Source organism: Sparus aurata, unplaced genomic scaffold, assembly GCF_900880675.1.
Source record: "Sparus aurata unplaced genomic scaffold, fSpaAur1.1, whole genome shotgun sequence".
NCBI classification, from domain to species: domain Eukaryota; kingdom Metazoa; phylum Chordata; class Actinopteri; order Spariformes; family Sparidae; genus Sparus; species Sparus aurata.
In genome coordinates, this window is record NW_022045131.1 from 100,167 (window position 1) to 119,868 (window position 19,702).

At 39.3% G+C, this 19,702-nt stretch overlaps 1 protein-coding gene and 1 long non-coding RNA gene across 5 annotated transcripts; one reads left to right on the top strand and one right to left on the bottom strand.

Annotated features, from left to right (window-relative positions):
* Window positions 1–1,144: 1,144 nt before the first annotated feature.
* LOC115577896 (uncharacterized) lies at window positions 1,145–9,465 on the bottom strand. 4 transcript variants are annotated; one of them, XM_030410770.1, is made up of 8 exons: window positions 8,608–8,705; window positions 8,365–8,439; window positions 7,823–7,899; window positions 7,627–7,700; window positions 3,290–4,332; window positions 2,845–3,000; window positions 2,457–2,552; window positions 1,145–2,045 (listed from the first exon to the last, which is right to left on the bottom strand). In XM_030410770.1, the coding sequence occupies exons 5-8, from the start codon at window positions 4,322–4,324 to the stop codon at window positions 1,725–1,727; spliced, it is 1,608 nt and encodes a 535-aa protein (XP_030266630.1). In that variant the 5' UTR covers window positions 4,325–4,332; window positions 7,627–7,700; window positions 7,823–7,899; window positions 8,365–8,439; window positions 8,608–8,705; the 3' UTR covers window positions 1,145–1,724. The 4 variants fall into 4 exon arrangements, 2 of the variants coding, with proteins under 2 accessions (XP_030266630.1, XP_030266631.1); XM_030410771.1 differs by lacking the exons at window positions 7,627–7,700; window positions 7,823–7,899; window positions 8,365–8,439; window positions 8,608–8,705 and adding an exon at window positions 4,693–4,781; XR_003983300.1 differs by lacking the exons at window positions 2,845–3,000; window positions 3,290–4,332; window positions 7,627–7,700; window positions 7,823–7,899; window positions 8,608–8,705 and adding an exon at window positions 9,437–9,465 and having other exon boundaries at window positions 2,457–2,521.
* An 8,474-nt stretch (window positions 9,466–17,939) lies between these two features.
* LOC115577905 (uncharacterized) lies at window positions 17,940–19,141 on the top strand. Its single transcript, XR_003983301.1, has 3 exons — window positions 17,940–18,150; window positions 18,232–18,308; window positions 18,391–19,141. It is a non-coding gene; the product is annotated as an uncharacterized LOC115577905 (long non-coding RNA).
* Window positions 19,142–19,702: the final 561 nt, after the last annotated feature.

Below are 19,702 nucleotides of genomic sequence, written 5' to 3' on the forward strand. Positions count from 1 at the left end.
GTGATTACACGCCCTGTAGGGGACGACCACACGGCCAAAAAGGTATGCATACTCCCCCCCCACCCAACTCCCCCACATACCGCCAGGTGTTAACAAAAGGGATGGTCCGAAAGAGTGTTAATCTGTCAGGCTTATCCTGAATAAAACACATGAAAACAGAATTAAACAAAATCCCAAGTTGTATATAAATATATACATATACATATATGTGTGTGTGTGTTAAAAAAGTATTTTACATAGACACCAAACACTGCTAGTATCTATTAATGTATGTTTTATAAACCTTGAATGAAATAAAAAATAGCGGCTAAAATAAACTCTATATAAATTAAATATAATTTAATAACTAACTGGTAGATATATCATTCACCGATTAAAAACAGTTATTAAAACTACTCATCATTCATACAAACGCTATACAGTTTCTACAGAGTATACAGATTACTGAATTTGTTAACTACAAGACTGCACTGAAAAAAATCTTGCTTTGAATTTACTTAATTTTTATATGTCAAGTGGTTGCATGAAATAAAATCATCTAAATACAGATATATTTTTTAAATTTTGTTTATATAAAATGTATTTGTTTAGTATATTAAAAATGTTACGTTGATGTACTAAACTATTTTGAATAGAGTTTACTCATAGTTTTAGTTAGAATTACTAATAATTATTGTCTTCAATTTACTAAACTGAATCGTGTTAATACAGATAAACTTAATTGTTTAAGTGCTACATAATACAATTACGTTCAATTAAATTAAACATTTTAAGCCATTTTAGCTGTGCCAAATACATTTATAAATGTATAACATTTTGTTTTGAATTTACTTAATTTTTATATGTCAAGTGGTTGCATGAAATAAAATCATCTAAATACAGATATATTTTTAAAATTTTGTTTATATAAATGTATTTAGTATATTAAAAATGTTATGTTGATTGTACTAAACTATTTTGAATAGAGTTTACTCATACTTTGTTAGAATTCCTAATAATTGTCTTCAATTTACTAAACTGAATTATGTTAATTCAGATATACTTGCTTATTTAAGTTCGACATCATACAGTTACGTTCAATTTAACATTTGAAGCCATTCTAGCTGGGCTAAATACATTTAATAAACAGACAAAGCAAACAAAATATTTTCACTTTATTTTATTTCCTTGAATTGTAGCACCAAATACTGAAAAGGTGAAATGGCAGTTCTGAAGTTGAAAACATGATTAAACAATTGTACCAGCCCACCCACAGCTGGAAGATGGTAAATGCTCAAAAACTAAAATAGCACTGAAGTTCTTCTTCATCCTTGAAGATACATTTCACATAAATGTTCTCTTTTGCGCCCCAAACAATGCAGATTAAACACAAAACAAATTTCCAGAGCTCAGGTTCAGAAAAAAAAACAAAAAAAAAACACATCAGTCAAGCCGATGTCAGTCTCATTGGCTGTAAAATTGGAATCCGCCACCCAAAAAGTAATATAAAAGATCAAGTCAAAGCCTTAGATTACTGCACACAGACAGTTTACATTGTAGGGGAGCCAGGAAAGAGCAGACAATAAAAATATATCAAATATCAAAATCAAACAGTCTTCAGTGTTTTAGTTTCAGTTTAAGTGCTGATCAGCATTTTCCTCAGTGCCATAGCTCTAACAGGTTCTGCAGAGAACAGGCTATGCAGGGAACAACGGAAAAAACAAATAAAAAAAAAAACAAACACCCTACTGTACAGCCGCAGTCTTGTTTTTTAGTCCAAGGATTCTGGGGGAAAGCTTTTCACCATCCATTCTGAAGAGCACTTTCTGAATATATTCATAATAGTATCTCAGCTCTTTGGGGTAAGCCAAGTTCAGCGCATAGATGACTCCCAGCATCATTGCACAAGCTCGGGCTATAGATCCGATATTGTCCAGAATGACGACTCCCTCAACAAAAATGCCAATATCATCATAATGTCCAGCTTCTTCACCTTCCTTGTTGATGACAAAGATGCCCATGGAGTGTGTCTGTATGTCTCTGTGGATATCATCTCCTTGGATGTCCTGTATGTTTTAAGAAAAATTTGAAAAGAAAATTTAAAAAACCTTTTCATACACCATTTAATTTTAATGACACACTTTACATGAACATTTCTGCATTTTCAGCATTCCTTGCCATTAATTATTTGAGTCAAATACATTTTTATAGTTGTTTTTTTAATAAATCTTTTCAACCTTATGGTCTATGGTCAACCATACCTAAAGGTATGTAAAATATATTTTTTTAAACTGATACTTCATAAAAATGGTCAGCAGAAATGTAGCAGTGCTGCTCTAGTTATGTTGTCAAATCAGGTTTGAGGTCACATAAAGGTCATTTTATGCACCTTGTAATATCTAGTGTAGGAGTAACAATAGGAGCTAAAAACATTTTCTGAATACAAGACAGCAATGTGACCAGTTACAATGGCTTACCATATACTCCCGAATGAGATGTCCATCATCCTCACCAAGATAGATGCAAAGTGCCTTGAGGACTGCTGCCCTTTTTAGATTGACATCACTTGTAGGCTGTGTAAAAGGATAACAATTATTATAACAAATAATTTTTCTTTAAACACATCAATTTAAAAAAAAAAAATCTAGGTAATAAATTGTTTTTTTCAACCTGTGTTAATCTTAAAAAAGAAATGCAATGAATTCATTATAAATATCATAAATGGAGTCGTAATTCCTAAGAAACGTTTGTTGCACCGTCTCAAATAATCAAGGCTACTGTATATTGTAGTAGACGGGTAGATTTTTAAAAACGTATTCCAGTTTATATTACAATTTCTATACAACAGTGTATACTCATATTTACCTCTTGCAATATCACCAGGTGTTTGGCTAGTTTTTGGCCAGAAACACCTCCCTTCTTCAGGAAAACTGATGTCAGTTGGGCTAAATGGCTGTCCAACTGCGCCATGAAGGTCGTTTCAAGAGAGATTGTTGTTATGCGCTGGAATTCAGCATGTATCTATAAAAACAGGTATAACTATAAGGTAATGAGAAGAATCTAGACCCATGGTCTGTTTGATCATTTAAACCTTGCTAGTATTTTTGCTTTTTAAATGTCTTTTAAATATCTGGCTGCCCTCAAGTGGCCAAAATTAATTACCACAGCAAGTGATCAAATACTATAGGGAATGTATTTACTTTAAAAAGTCCCCTAGCCTTCTTTGTGACTATTGAGGTTTCAGCAGTCATACACCAAAATGTGATATTAAGAATTACACTGTGGTAAAAAACAACCACCCTGTTCTTACCTCATCATTACGGAAAAGTGCAGGCCACCTGGTTTTAATCTCTTCGGCACCTAGATTTCCCTGCACCACCTCTCTTCTTCTGTAGGAGAATGTTCTCGACATCTTCTCTCTTAAACATGGTCCATTGTCTCTTCGTCTTCTTGTTTCATTCAACAGTTCAACCCTCACATTTTCAAGACTTTCATCCGTTTCACCAGCAGGGTTTGAAGGACAATAGTTGACTTCAGCCTTTTTAGGTTTCTTTACATTTTTGGCTGGGCGGCAGTCATCCCCCGACTTGTTTTTCAAAGCATTTATAGTCACTTCTGGACAACCAATGTTTCGCATCTTTGTCCTGTAATTAGCCATTTTATACTTCAGGCAAATCATCCAGCCATAATAACCAGTTGCAGATTGCTCTTTCAAACAGGGAAATTTTTTGACGAGTGCCCCTGCTACTTCATCCATTTGGTAATTTTGTGGATATGCAGTATACTGGAAAATGTTCTCGGCTAGCTTTTCCAAGATGTTGGACTTCAGCCCTGGAGTGATCTTCAGTAGAGAGCCCGTTTCTCTGAAGCTCTCATTTCCACGTTGAAGCTGCAACTCTACATCGTACTGAAAGCGAGGAATGGGGAATTCACGTGGCCATGCGTGTGCTCTCAGTTCACTGTCTGAATGTGACAGAATGATGGTGTTCTCAGAATCGGTTGAGGATGACGAGGGCAATGAGGAGTGGCTGCTTACTGGTGACCAAGATAAGGAAGGGCTGCAAGCACTCTGCATTGGAGAAGATGGACTCACTCCTACATCCTTTGGCATGTACACCAACTTGATTGTACTTCTGTCCTGTATGTCTTGTACTGACATAACATTCATGAATTCATTGTTGAAGTCAGGATCAATGAACTGAATACGAAAGTCTGCTTGAATATCAAATGCTTGACGAATTGTATTGTGGAGGTCTGTCAAAGTTTCTGACATTCCCGATTGGAGATCAAGTCTTCTATAGTCATTGTCGCCCACAATGACTCTCAACTTAAGTTGCTGTGCCATTCTTCAATCTAACGGTTAAAAGGAGAAAAAAAAATAGATATTAATATTTGATACTGATGTCATTTAAATATATTGACATTATGAACTGATTCGAGCAAGAACATACCGTCACACAATTTTTTTTCAAACTTTGAACTTGCTTTTTGTTAGTCACCAATGTTTCCCTTGACATGCAAACTTCTGTAATGAATGGCATCATGAGGGATATCTAACAGAAAAAAAATCTCAGAAGGATGATTTTTTTGAGTGCTGAAAACCAAATGAGTCCTTCTGCAAGAAATATTAGGCAGCCCTCTTGTTACCATTTTTGTGTATTAGTATAAGTTAGTATCATTCATAATTGAACACATAAATTACAATGATCTAACCTTCTATGTGTATGAATCTTTTAAGTGTCACCATTCGCCGTCCTCCAATCCTGTAATCTGCCAAGGGGTACTGGTCTACCAAGGCAGCAAGTTGAAGGACAGATACTTGTGATGTGGGACATAACTCAAAAGCCCTAAAATGCTCCCTATACCAAGCGCTCAACTCTTTCACAATAAAGCTCAGGTTATTTTCCACCACAAACATCTGGATAACTTCTGCAAACTCTGGTAAGCCACCAACAGAACCATGGACCACAACCATCCCTTCCCTGTAGTTCACGCCATTAACAGATGCATTCTTTGTGAGCTGAATGTGAGTAATATCAGGGTTTTTCTGCTTCAGAACTTTCTGTACAGCCTGATGCAAAATGTCAACAGAAACAGTTGAGACAGCTGTAACAGTCAAGATGGACTTTTCCACTGTGGTTGACTGCAAGTGATATGCCAACATGAACTGATGTTTCACTGCCAGGGTCAAGAGTATGTTCTTAAAGCAATGTGTGTGACGAACAACCTGCTTAAAAAAACTGTGTTTTGCCTCGAACCTCATTGTCCACATCCCAACTAGTGGACCAAAAAATGTGATCATGTGTGGATAATGTTCGACAAAATGATGTTTTGGCAAAAGCTTCATATCTGGAAACACTTCTTGTAACCCATGTCTATGGTCACAGATCTTGGCTTCGAGGAAAGCAATGGATTGTGTTGTGTGCATTGGTGCAACAACTAGTTCAACGATCTCTTTAAGGTCCAAAATGACCTGCCATGCTGGCTCATCTGGTGGGACCAACTCTCCAACCAAAAAAGGAAGGAACCGCAAAAGAGCCCAATTTTCATGAGCATTTCCTCCAATACTTTTCTTTAATGCGAATGTCTTCGGAATAGCATGAGGACGGTTAGTCTTGTCTGTCCACTTGTAAGGAAACTTCTGAATGGACTCGTTTAGTTTGACTAGTGTGAAATATTTTTTGGCAATGAACAAGTTGAGGCAGTGTGCCAGCTCGACCGGTAAAATCCCTTCAAATATATCATGTGCAATATCTGGAGGGTAGCCGGTGCAGACATTGAAATGAGAAAGATGTGCAGAGAAAACGCACTTCCCTTTAACACCATAACAATGTTTTCCATTTTCCTGTGCTGATCTGACATGCATTTCATGCATCTCTTTGCTTCGGAGAGTAAATGCACCTGAACACACTTCATTCTCCTGAATTTCACTCTTGCGTGCCACACAAAACCTGCACATGTATTCACCTGCAAAACTCTCGATGAATCCAGCAACTCCGTGTGCTCCCAAATTGTCTGCTATGACACACTGTATTGTGCCCTTAACAAAATCTCCAAGCTGTGCAATAAAAATTCCTTGATTTTCCAAAATAACAAGATCCCTTAATAATGGATCTAGGACTCTTTCGTAGCCATATTTCCTCACATCTTCAGACCTGCAGAGTAAGGCCAGATAAATAGAGGACAGCGAAGAATGGCTACCTGGTGGTAAATTGCTGAGATTCCAATAAACGCCACAGATCTTGTGCTTTTTACGAGATGTGCCAAGCGGATTACAAATCTCGAAATCGTCCACATACAAATTCAGTAGCACTCTCAACTCACCTCCTGATAAAAAATGGTTGTCTTTGAAAAACAAACCATCTCGAAAAGACTTGTACGTCACTTCTTCTCCCCTTGCCCCTGATACGAGATGACTATCTAATGCTTTGTTAAGAATGTGACCATCACTGAAAAGCTGCTGCAAAAAGTTTAATATCGGTACATACTGCAGTGTACTTCTATCTTTGTCGTCCAAAATATATTCTATTGGTTCGACAACCTTAAAATTGTCCTTGTAGTATTTCTTGCGCTTAAAGGATGTGGCCAAAGGACAGCCTTTACCAATAGACCTATACACAGGATTAGAAGTGCTCAGGGCAGAAGCAAGTTCATCAATGACTGACTGACCAACTTGCAGGTTGTAACTCTTCAGTGTTTCATGTATCACATGTTTTGTACTATTCAAAGATGCTTCGCTCATCAAATATTGTAATTCTTCCAACAATTCATCAACTGCAGTACTTGGAACATGAAAGATATTTTCCAGCTTCAATAACACTGCGGCAACTTTTTTTTCTACTATCTCTGGCTGATCCGTTAAAGTATCTAATTCAACATCAGACTGACTGTTAACACAGTCATCATTGTTTGAAACACCAGGCTCCTCAGTTCCAGCTAGACAAATTCCTTTTACTATTCCATCCTTAAAATCTACCAGTGAATGAAAGCTGTGCTTCCGACTTTTGTGCGACTTAAAGGTGCTGTATACATTGGATTTGTATTCACAGCCTTTGAACACACAAGTGACTGTCTCGTTGTTTTTTAGATGATGCCGAATGTGCACAAAATAGTCACGTTCGGTTACGATTTAACTAAAGCCACATAAATGACAGGAAAATGTTGTCACGCTGTCAGAGTGCTTTGAGGCATTGCTGTGATTCCGCGACAAGTGTGTGGAAAGTGAATTCCAAGTCTTAAAAAGGCATGGACAATCAGGAAATATACACTTAATATGATGACCATGCCCAAAATGACTATGTTTGAGTCTCAAATGCTTAAGAAGTTCTGACCGCCTAGACACTTCAGCAACACACTCTTTACACTGCCACATAAAACTAGACAAACAACAAAGACAGAAAGGGGGGTAGGGGGAGATTTTACATGAGTGAATGTGTGAATCAACTGTGATTAAATAAAGATAGTAACTGTACGTTTTGCTACCGTTAGTCATTATCATACTATATAGAGAACAAAGATGCAAAATCAAACATAGAAAATGCTAAATCACGATTGAGTCTTTGTAGTGATATTTTTCCAGCATGAATATGAGAGCTCCTCTCATTGATGTGCACCAGTGATGAGCTCAAGTTTGTTAAATGCACTTACCTAAACAAAATGACTTCCAGAAAGAGTTGGGTTCACATCACACCAACAATCAGGAAACGAGCAAAATCATCCATCTTTAACAAAAAAAAAAAAAAAAAGGGACAAACAATATATTTCCATTTTTCTACCAGCAGTCATTGTGGTTAACATTTTTGTAAAAAGGACGTTTCAGCGTTTAGCTATTAAATGCACTTACAAAAACAATATGAGGTCTGAAAGAGTTGAGTTCACATCATGCCAACGTCAGGGAGACCGGCAAAATAGCAGGAAAACCTGCAAAATGAGCAGTAATGTAAACATAAATGAAAGCTTGTTAAATAGGCATACTAAGAGATTGAAATCCATAACAATATCTCCTCACAAGCTGTTACCTGTCCGTACTGTGTGTTCGATGATTTTTTTGTTGGTGTTAATACATGGCCTATGTTGTGTGTACTGTATGTAAACAAAGGCTATGTAAATAAAGGGCGCCAACCGTAGCTAGCACCATGCCTGTTTACAGAGCCTAGGCTGTATAACACTGGATTTCTTTCCTGGCGGACACACAGTACGTACGCATAGTGGATCGTGAGGAGATATTCACTGATTTTCACATAAAATATTTGACAACAAGCATTATCCAGAATCTCCGACTCCACCTTTAAGTGACAACAAGTGCATTTACATTTTTCTACCAGTAGTCATTGTAGTGAACATTTTTGTAAAAAGGGGATTTCAGCATTTATTAAATGCACTTACCAAAACAATGTGGTCGGAAAGAGTTGGGTTCACATCATGCCAACGTCAAGGAGACCGACAAAATAGCAGGAAAACCTGCGAAATGAGCAGTAATGAAAACAAAATTGGTAAGCTTGGTAAGGGACAACAAAATTAATTGACAGATAATAAGTAACTTGTGTCAACAAGCAGCACAGGTAAAGCTGATCACACGGATCACATCAGAGGCTGTCCACATGGAAACGCTCTTTTGTGTAAACGCACAATTTTTGCATAGTTTGGGCCGATCGTCCATACGAGGAAGCTACATACACAAGGAGCTACATACTGGTTTGTTGACATACGTGTCTTCCGGTAGCTAGACCAAACTAGTCGATCCGTCGAGCGTGTGATTACTCCCCCACTGGCTGAGACGGAAACATATTACAGCATTTTCGTGTTTCTGTTCATAATGTACATGTCCATGTTACAGCCTGTCATGAGCCATGAGCCTTACAATAGCCTGTTAAGCCTGTTAAGCGCACGCTCGACGGATAAACTAGTTTGGTCTAGCTACCGGAACACACGGACGTCAACAAACCGATATGTAGCCCCTTGCACAAACACACTGTTTTAACTATGCATGTTAAGAGGCTTAAAACACTGTGAAGTTCTGACCCCATGCTGTTAGCTGTCAATGCTAAATCTCCGTTCGCGGAGCTTTGAAATGGTTGGCGTCTTCGGTACTGGCACGTCAAGGGTAGCTTGAGCAATGAAGCTGCATGTTTAAATCGACCGAAGTTCTCCTTAACCCCGTGCTGGAAAAAAGCACCATAAGCCCCTTTTACAACGTACTTTCATAAGATTTTAATTCTCCTAATGTTATCACACAAACACGATTAGAAAACATACTTAAAACTAGTCTGCAAAATAGCCTATTAGGCTTGAAATTAAGCTAGTTTAAATGTAGGTTCGCCGCAATGGCTTGGGTAACCTAAATGTAACAACAAAAACACAACAATGGTGATAGCTAACTAATACAATACTTGAGAGAGTGTTAACAGAACAATCTTTTGGTATAAATATAAACCACACATGGTTATTGCTTACTTACCGAAATTGCTGAGCCTGCTGGATATGAGCGAAGAGCTCAACAGTCACGGCCCACCTTTTTAACGGCTCCGGTTCCGGACTTGAATTTCCCATTCATTCGCTCCATTGAGGTTTCATAAAATTCATATATAAAGAGGTTTAAGCCTGGAACCAATCCAATAAACTATGCAATGAATCGAGACCATTAAACATTTAATTCGGAGCAACAAAAAAAAAAAAAGGAAAACGGGAAAAAAGCAAAGGTACAAGACGGTGTACATAATTATCTTAAGGGAACTACTCATCCCACAAACCATTGCGAATGTAACAGCGACATGTCTGATTGGTGGATCTCGCAGTTACCATGGAAATGTATGTTTACCAAATCCGTGAATTTCATGTTCGCATGTTTGCTGGTTACTGCTACCACCGAACTCTACCATCGCTTACCACAGAGCTACCATGATTTCATTTTCTGACCTACTGCGTTTTTTTAGAGAAGGAGACCGAAAAAGAGGAAGGGAAAGAAGTGGCGGAATTTCATTTTGCTCCAGCACAGTCTGCACATGCGCAGTACCAGCTAATTAAATTGCCCATATTTTTTTCTATTAACTTTTAACCGAGTAAATTACGATTGATTTAAAAAGTGGGAATACATGTAATTCTTAATTAAAAAATATATGAATGATTCCATAACACATTAAAATCAATGAAAAAAGCTACATTAAAACATGCAAAATATACTAATGACCAGAATCAGTTTTTTCAGTGTGTCTGCCCACATGTTTAAAGGCCAACCCTTGATTTAACTATACATGCTTACTCTCTTGAAGAACTTTCTTACATTAAACAACACCAAAGGAATACTAAAACACAACTTATAATATTGATACACAAAATCCAGATATCCCCTCTTTGTATTAAACACAGTTTAGACAGAGTGTCTGTAAGAACCTTCATAAACTTACTGTCTCACACCACCAGACGTTGTCTCCAGCCATTTCCTCTGAGGCGCCATCACGGGAAAGAGATTTTTCCTGTTTCACGACTTTAGCAGTGGTCTGCTATATACGTGTCAAAACTTAATGTCTCCAACCACCAGACAAGATAATTTCCTCCACCAGTTGTCTGCCTTCAAAGACCATCACAGCTGTTGTCTGTACCCATTTCCTTCCCACATTTTGTTCCTGGCCACTCTGAAATTATTTCACCTGTTTGCCATAAAGTTGACAAACATCTAAGAAATACAAATTAACCACACACTCCCCACCATCACAGCTGTTGTCTGTACCCATTTCCTTCCCACATTTTGTTCCTGGACACTCTGAAATTATTTCACCTGTTTGCCATAAAGTTGACAAACATCTAAGAAATACAAATTAAACACACACACACTCTCCCAAGATCACCGTGAATGGGTGGTTGCAGAAGAGCTTGAAAACACACCCCACTCCCACACACCCCCACACACACACAAGACATGCAGTTCACAGGTGTGAAGCTCAGAGGATGGGGGTCAGAGGATGCAGGGGGGTCAGAGGAGGTTGAGTAAACATCAACAATATAAGAACCATTTGACTGGACATAAATCCAGACATAAAACCGGACATAAACAGTCATAAATTAGACCATAAACAGACATAAATTAGACCATAAACAAACATAAAATAGACCATAAACACTCATAAAATAGATCATAAACAGACATAAATCATATCATAAATTGTGCATGCGCACGCGCATTCATATTTTTCACATGCACGCGCAATAGAACATAGTATTTACTACTCTTGCTTGCTGGAACTGCACTTGTCCCAGCAGTATGTAACTTCAAAAGTTTCAGCAGGTCTTCCATCAATACACCTGTAGTGTTGTGTCTCAATGTAAAGTAGAGAATCGAGATGCAACTTTGTCCTTCCGTTAGTCCATGGGAGTGGACATCATCTATTGCTTGAGGTACACTGTCCTAAAATTACAGAAAAAGAAGCGTTGTATTAAAACTTATCAGGTTATGTGTTTTTATTTTTCCATTACATAACTTTCTTTTGGTGTACAACACTTAGCACAAAAAATTCAATGGAATTCACAACACACGAAGAATCAAAAAAGAGGATGGACGGAATGTGTATGTACACTTACATGAACTGCGGAAATTAATGTGTGAATGTTGTCAGTGCATTGGTTGTCTTGTGATAATTTAATTTCATACCAAATTATGTAATAAACTTCATAAATGTGTGTACTGTAGTCTCACCTGTGGCAAGGTGAAGGGTTCTGCTCTCTGCTCTTCTCTTTGGCTGGCATCTTCATCACTTTACTGAGAAGAACACAAGACCACTATTCACCATCAACATACGATAAAGAGGGAGAGAGATGGGGTGGGGCAGAGAGAGAGATAGTAGTTGTAGTTTAAGAGTTTGTGTGTGTGTGTGTGTGTGAGAGAGAGAGGGAGAGAGGGAGGGAGAGATAGAGAAGATTGTAAAAAACTGTAGTTTGTCTCACCTGTGTTAATGTGAACGGTTCTGCTCACTTTCCTAAAAGTAACACAAGTCCATTATTCATCAAAAATATAAGATAAAGAGGGAGAGACATGGGGTAGGGGCAAAGACAGAGATATTAGCTGTAGTTTAAGCGAGTGTGTGTGTGTGTGTGTGTGTGTGTGTGTGTGTCTGAGTAGGAGAGAGAGAGAGGGAGAGAGGGAGGGAGAGATAGAGAAGATTGTAAAAAACTGTAGTTTGTCTCACCTGTGTTAATGTGAACGGTTCTGCTCACTTTCCTAAAAGTAACACAAGTCCATTATTCATCAAAAATATAAGATAAAGAGGGAGAGACATGGGGTAGGGGCAAAGACAGAGATATTAGCTGTAGTTTAAGCGAGTGTGTGTGTGTGTGTGTGTGTGTGTGTGTGTGTGTGTGTGTGTGTGTGTGTGTCTGAGTAGGAGAGAGAGAGAGGGAGAGAGAAGATTGTAAAAACCTGTGTTAATGTGAAAGGCTCTGCTTTCTGCTCTTCGCTTTGGCTGGCATCTCCATCAATTTCCTAAAAGGAACACAAGTCCATTATTCATCAAAAAGATAAAGGGGGAGAGATGGGGTAAGGGGCAGAAACAGAGAGATAGTTGTTGTTACAATAATATTGTAAAGTTAGTGAGAGAAAGAGAACATTTACTGTAACAAGTTCAACTCAAATATACATTCATGCAGGCGCGTCGTTAGACCTGGGCATTCGGGGCTATAGCCCCGGATCTCTGTGCTTTGAAAAAAAAAATAAAAAAAAATAAAAATATATATATATATATATATATATATATATATATATATATATATATATATATATATAATTGTCTAATGGTGAAAGGTTTTTATTTGGCTGCATATTGAACGGCCAGCAGCCTCAAATGCCACATTTTCACCAGAGTCCGAATAATTTGTTGCAAATTCAACATCAGTGTTATTATTTCCCCTATGCGTTACTGAAATTACCAGAGCCCTTCTATTAGCCTGCTGTTTAGTACCACTGCAGCGTTTATAACAGGGATGGAAATTAAACCTGCCTCCGCCAAATGCGGGTGAGTTTGTGTGCTGGCGGGTGAACTGAATCAGTTTATCACTGTGGTGGGTTCATTCCAGTCGGATCTGATCCAATTAATCTTAATGATCGATATCTTGGTTAGGGCATAACAATGCGCTTTCCACAACCCTAGAGTTAGATCCAGACAATTTATATGTTTCTGATTGGACCAAAGTGTCAGTTGGACTTCAGAGGAGCCGGAATTCAACAGTAACGGCCGTATGCGGTCATTTGGACCGCTGGATTTAAATCCTATATTCTCTCATGTAAATACCCAACTGAGTGATGAATGCATTCATTGTGTCATGATATTCAAAAAAACAAAAAAACGAAATAACACCAAAATGTACATTTTAATAAGTTTAATTAGGCTATACATTTATCAACATTCATGTCATCGCACATAGTAAACCGTAATTATTGCACATTTACACACGATTTTAATAGTGAAAACTCAGAACAAGAAAATTAACTATTAAAAGTAACTTATTTGATTATGAAACACTTTATTTTAACACTTAAAGCCCCTGTACGGAGTTTTTAACTGGATATAGAAAAGTCTCTGGTTTCTGCTGATGTGTCTCTGTTACCTACAACAGCAAATGAGCCCATCAGCGTGAAGATACGCTTTTTCTAAGTAGTCTAATTCTATACCTCTGAAAGGCATTGGTCGGGTCGGACCACTGACGAAACGATTTACGGCAGTCAGACCGGAACTGACGACATTCAGGATACGGCCAAAGTGATACGGCATAGCTGTTTTGTTGCTACGCTAGCCAGTGCTAACCGAGCTAAAACTTTTGTCATGGCTGATAATGAGACAAAGAAAAGAAAAAGAATTAGAACCGAAGACCAACGAAAGGCAGAGAGGGAATCCGATCGAGCTAGGGCTAAAACACGGATAAACATTGGCGATTCCTTCCAGAGATGGAGAGAGTTGCGGGGCTTGAAGGGAGGGTCGGATCCATAATTCGCCCGATTCCTCCTAGACAGGTTTGTAAATTTTATTTCATTTATGAAATGTAATGCGGGACGTAGTTTACAGCAATACATGAATTCATGTTGTTACAACAAAGCTGGCTAACATTACCACTAGATTAGCTCTAGATACTACACTCGTGAAAACGACAACAAACGTCTTAGATCACGCATCCATTTCAGCTGTGTGTATCAGCCCAGCCGACCTGCAATGATGCATCGGTAATATCCTCTGTCATTATAAATGATTCAGTTTCTTACTTAGAACAAAACATCCATCACAATCACTGTGACTTTGCTGTAACGCTAGCTCTGTAGCACCGTGGGTAATATATATAGCTGGGAAATTGCAGTGCAACAGCAGCATTACTTTGTTTCACCGGCGGCATATTATATTAAGTAGAAATACAAATAGACACATTACCTCGTCCATATGCACGCTGCAGATAGCTGCTAAAAAAAAAGTGTTCAAAGCAAGTCCCGTCGTCATTCCGACGTTTCCAAAACAAATCTACACGCGCCGGCCAGACAAACGTCTTCACGACAGTGGGCGCTAGAGCTCATGGGAAATGCAGTCTTCATTCTGGAAAAACACTACCGCTTTCGTCCAGCGGGGCCGCCAAAATCAACACTAAATGAAAAGTCTGTACAGGGGCTTTAATAATAGGCCTATATAATAAAATAATAATAATTGAACAAGCTGAAAACGAGCTGATGTAAAACAAAAAAAAGAGCCGTTGCGATCACTGGTCACAGATTACCTCCGCTCTCCTCACAGTTACCACACACGTGTCCGACGTTTGGTTCCGTTTGCAGCTCTTTTGGACCGGCACTGCCTCCGTGTCTGTGTCTGCTGCTGCAGTGGTTGCTTCCGCTGCTGCCCACCTTGTGCCGACTGCCGCGGCCCCTTTCCCCTCCGTGTATTCTGCCCTCAGCTCCTCTGCCCGCTGCTGCAGGACTTTCCTCCGGGCTCTCCTGCTGCTGGTGCTCCTTGAATAAGATGTGGGCATTGGTCCCAGCCAGGTCAAGGATGTTATAGAAGACCGCCACTGACCATCTTCGCTGACACAGACACCGAGGCAGTGCAAACGGAGCCAAACGTCGGACACTTGAAATGCCACAAACCCGTGTGGTAACTGTACGAGAGCGGAGGTAATCTAGCAGACTGTGACCAGTGATCACAACGACTCTTTGTTTGTCTTTGTTTTAGATCAGCTCGTTTACAGCTTTTTCGATTATTACTATTATTATTTTATTATATATTATTAAGTGTTAAAATAAATAAGTTACTTTTAATAGTTCATTTTCTTGTTCTGAGTTTTCTCTATTAAAATCATGTGTAAATATACAATAATTACGGTTTACTATGTGTGATGAATATTGTTAAATATAGGCCTACATTTAAAAAACGAAATAACTACGTTTAATTATAATTAAACTTGTAAATGTACACTTTGGTGTTAATTCGTTATTTCGTTTTTTAAAAAAAATATCATGACACAATGAATGCATTCATCACTCAGTTGGGTATTTACTAGGGCTGGGACTCGATTAAAAAAATGTATCGAATTAATCAGAGGCTTAGTAATTAATTAATCGAAATTAATCACATTTTAATCGCATATAAATATTTGACCTGAGAACAGTGAGAAGCAATTTTTTTCACATGGATTTTAGTATACCATCGAATAATGACTGAATACAGAAGCTTAAGCAACAAAACACTGTTTTTTGTTTTTTTTCATAGTTTATAGTTGTAGTTTTCGTTAAGGTTCTCTAGTCTTCTAGTTTCAGCTTTATAATTTATATTTGATATTTGAGTTAGTCTATTTAGTTATTGTATATAATTCAGCCTTTGATTGTATTTGTTTCTTTTACCTACCTCATTGTTTTTGGATTTTGATTTATGTCAAGTGGCTGTAACACTTTAATTTCCCTTTGAGATTAATAAAGTACTCTATCCATCAACCAGTGTCTCATATAACTGGCAGTTTCAAAAGTGGTATTTTTATTGAGCCCACTCTGTAGTAGTAGCTATATCTACATACATTTTAAGCTAATCATTTTGACTAATCACCATACTTTGGTTTTGTAGAAATTGCAAGTAACGTAACTCACCGAAGCTAACCTGTCTGTATTCCCGTGCAGCAGAGACGTTGTATGCAAGGATTAGTCCGTGGTGTCACCGTCATACGGAAGTGCTTCCGTCGGCTCCACATACACGGCCATGTTGGCGGTGGCATCACCGACTTATCCTTTCATTTCAGACCGCAACAGCAAGCTCCGCTGCGCTGAACTTCAGAGGTGTTCATAAAAATGTAGCTTGTGTGGACGCTACCGTGCTACTTGGTCAATAAAAGAGCTAAGCTACTGAAAAGCTATTTCATTCAGAAAGTTGCGACGCTACCACCACGCTACTGAGAAATGTAGTTAAACTAGTAACGCCGCTACTTGTAGCGACGTTACTGCCCAACACTGCATGAACGCTATGCATGAACGTTTGTTGGTGCTCCAGTATAATCGGTACCCCTGAAACTCATCCAGTGAGAAACGTTCCGCGGTGCAAAAATTAGTGCGATTAAAATGCGTTAATTTTTTTCACGCATTATTTTTTGCGTAATTAATTATTTGTAATTAACGCGTTAAAGTCCCGGCCCTAGTATTTACATGACAGATTATAGAGTTTAAATCTAGCGGTCCAGATGACCGCTTACGGCAGTTCTAGTAGTGTTGAATTCCGGCTCCTCTGAAGTCCAACTGACACTCTGGTCATGGGGTATCCGTTGTGTGACAGCGAAAAGTCAGCAGCTGGATTTTGCACCCACGGTCAGTTTTAGTAGGTGTATGGGCAAACAAACAAACAACAACCACCCCGACCATTATTCATTGTATTATTAAATTTGTGGCAAGTTATTACAATAAAGATTTTCACGTCCCCACAAACAAATCCCTGCAAACGTAACAGTTATTACATGTGTGGGAAATCGCGTGTTACGTTTGTAGTCGGCAGCGGCTCTTGTGGAAAATGTATTACATTTGTGGGTTTATTACATTAAATGCTGCAGATCTGTATTACGTTTGTGGGTTTATTGACGATGTTAAATGAAGATGTTTGTCTCTTAATACCCTACAAAGCCTCCTGTAGGCCTGATGCAGATAGACAATGAAGCCAAGAAATTATAATAGGGAATGTACCTGCTCTAATAGCCTATGCACACAGCGCAGGTCTTGACTATAATATCTTTAATGTAAACATTACTCTGTAGGCCTAGTGAGGGAAAATTAGCTTTATTTGTGATTAAAATAGGACGATGAGGACCCCGACGATTGGCCTTCCGTTCCTTCTCAAACTACGTTGAAATTGCATCTTTAAACAGCCTAATTTTCGAAATTTTCGAAATTTCCCCGGACCTGTTAAAAAAGACTCTATCTGCGGGCAGTGATGCCGGTATCTGACCACTTTTTTCAGTAACGAGTAATCTAACACGTTTATATTTCCAAACCTCAGATTATAGTTACTTATCATTGTTTTTTCCTTAGTAAAAATATATATTTCTGCTCGGGGAGTGATGTCACGTTTGCAACAAGTCACATTTCAGCACGAGCACAACTCACGTGTAATACCACGCAGTGACACAAACACAACAACAATGGAGGGAGGAGAGAGATGCGCGTTTTCTAGCTGGAAATATAGTCATTATTTTGAGTTCCTCTCAGCTAAAGATGAGAATATTACGGTTTGTTGTTCACTCTGTGCTGGCGACAAAGTACTATCAAGCTTAGAATGAGTTTTAAGGAGTAATCAGTAATCAGTAATCAGATTACTTTTTCAGGGTAACTGAGGCAACACTGCGCGGGGCTAAAGCCCCGGATGTTTTGCACTCCTAGCGACGCCCCTGCATTCATGGTTATGTGGCAGGACGGTCTCATCTTTTCCCACATGCCCCCCCTCCTCCTCCCTTGATTGACGCACTGATTGATGGGCGGCGCTGCGCGCTTATTTATACTGGCCTGGTCACACCTGCGATCCCTTTCTCCTTTCCGGTTCTGCTCATCCTCCGTGGTGGCTGTGGCCCGGTGTGGCAGAGCTGGTGCAGGTGTTTGAGCCTTTGTGGCGTGTCGGAGTGTGGTGGAGCCCGGTTTGGCGTGGCGGATCTTCTTGGCGCACGTTTCCTCTCGTTGCACAACAGGTATGCGCACCGCTGTCCTCCTTCCCACTTAGTGTGCCGCAGGGCGCATCGGTGACACGGTTCTCCTTTTTGTTGCTGTAGTGTGGCAGGCTGCTGTCGCCGTGGGGGCCGCGTTGCTCCGCTGGAAGCCCTCCTGGGTGTGGTTGTGCGTCCTCGTGGTAAGTCGGCGTTGTCCGTCCTCCTCTTTCCCTTCTAACCGCTGCTCGACCCCCGGCTAATTGTTAACATTCTGTGCCACAGTTTGGATCAGGCAGAAGCCGTGCAATAATTCTGCTACCTGGCCTGCTGTGACGCTGCGCCGGTGAGGTCCATTTAAACATTCATTCATCGCCACGGCTCCCTGGACGACGCTGCTGTTTTGTGTGGCTCCATTGTTTGGCTGCTGCTGATTTTAGGCAGCTGTTTCGGTGTCATTTAAAAAAAATAATTATGGTTTTCTTTTTTTGGGGGTTTTCTGTATTGAGGTTGGGTCCAGCATCCCCCTCACAGAGCTGTCATCAGAGCCCTAATGCTGGGCTCTCTGGGGGCTTATGCATGGGTTTATTGATTTGAGGAAAAGCTTGATTTATTAATTTGTTTATTGTTAAGTGTAAATTTGAGTTTTTGTATTATTTTTCATCGTTTTTGTTTAATTGTATTTGAAGATTTAATTGGTTATTTTGGGTTCCTTTTTTTTGTAATACTTTATTGTTGGTGTGTGTGTGTGTGTGTCTGTGTGTGTGAGAGATACCAGCCAGACTGTGAGGCCATTTTAATTCTCCCTCTCTCCTTGTGGACAGGTGCTGGAGCTCAGAGCGGCGACCCAATCCCTGGTGGCGGGTTCTTCACTTCTCAGTTGCGTGGGTGTGCAGTGTCACGGGTGATATTATTATTTTGGTTTGTTTCTCCCTCCTCTTTGGTTTCAGGCCGCCGTGGCAAGCCCAGCTCTGTCCATCCCCTTTTTGTGGCCCAGTGATTAATGTGAGATGGCTTGGTAAATTTTGAAACTAAAAAACCCATTGTACAATAAAAGTATTTCTATATTTTGAACACTGTCTCCTGCCCAGTGGTGATTTACGAACCTGTGTGACCTTATAGTCTCCTAGCAAAACAGTAACTACTTCCTGTGGCGAAATTCCCCAGGTGGCGTTGTTCGGCAACACTCACCCCTAGCTTCCACCTCGCCACAGATGCATAAATAGGATACTGTATGCAATACATACCAATCTTAATCTTGTATTAAGGTTCATATTACTGTTACTCGGTACTGTCCAAATATTTAGACAACGTGTATTTTGATGCTTTGGCAACATTGTTGTTGAAACGAATGCCAGTAAAGCCATTTGAATTGAACTGAATTCACATCATGAGGTGAATAGTTAGCTGACTAACAGTAGTTGCTGTAAATGCTGTAACATTACCGATCGTTTTAACATGATGTTACATCAGCCTTAAGGTCTTTAAACACCAGGTACGTTATGGATAAACAACATGAAAAACACCTGTGCCAGCTGTGCACATTTTGGTGAAGCTATTCGTAACTGTTGCAGTATGTCCACACATGTCAGGGCTT

Bases quoted from the DNA above. Each gene is read 5' to 3' on its own strand.
- LOC115577896 (XM_030410770.1), bottom strand. From the start codon at position 4,324: ATGGCACAGCAACTTAAGTTGAGAGTCATTGTGGGCGACAATGACTAT. The intron at 2,553-2,844 runs GTAAATATGAGT...CCTTTTACACAG, and splicing joins ACCTGGTGATATTGCAAGAG to CCTACAAGTGATGTCAATCT. The intron at 2,046-2,456 runs GTAAGCCATTGT...TAAAACATACAG, and splicing joins ATCTCATTCGGGAGTATATG to GACATCCAAGGAGATGATAT.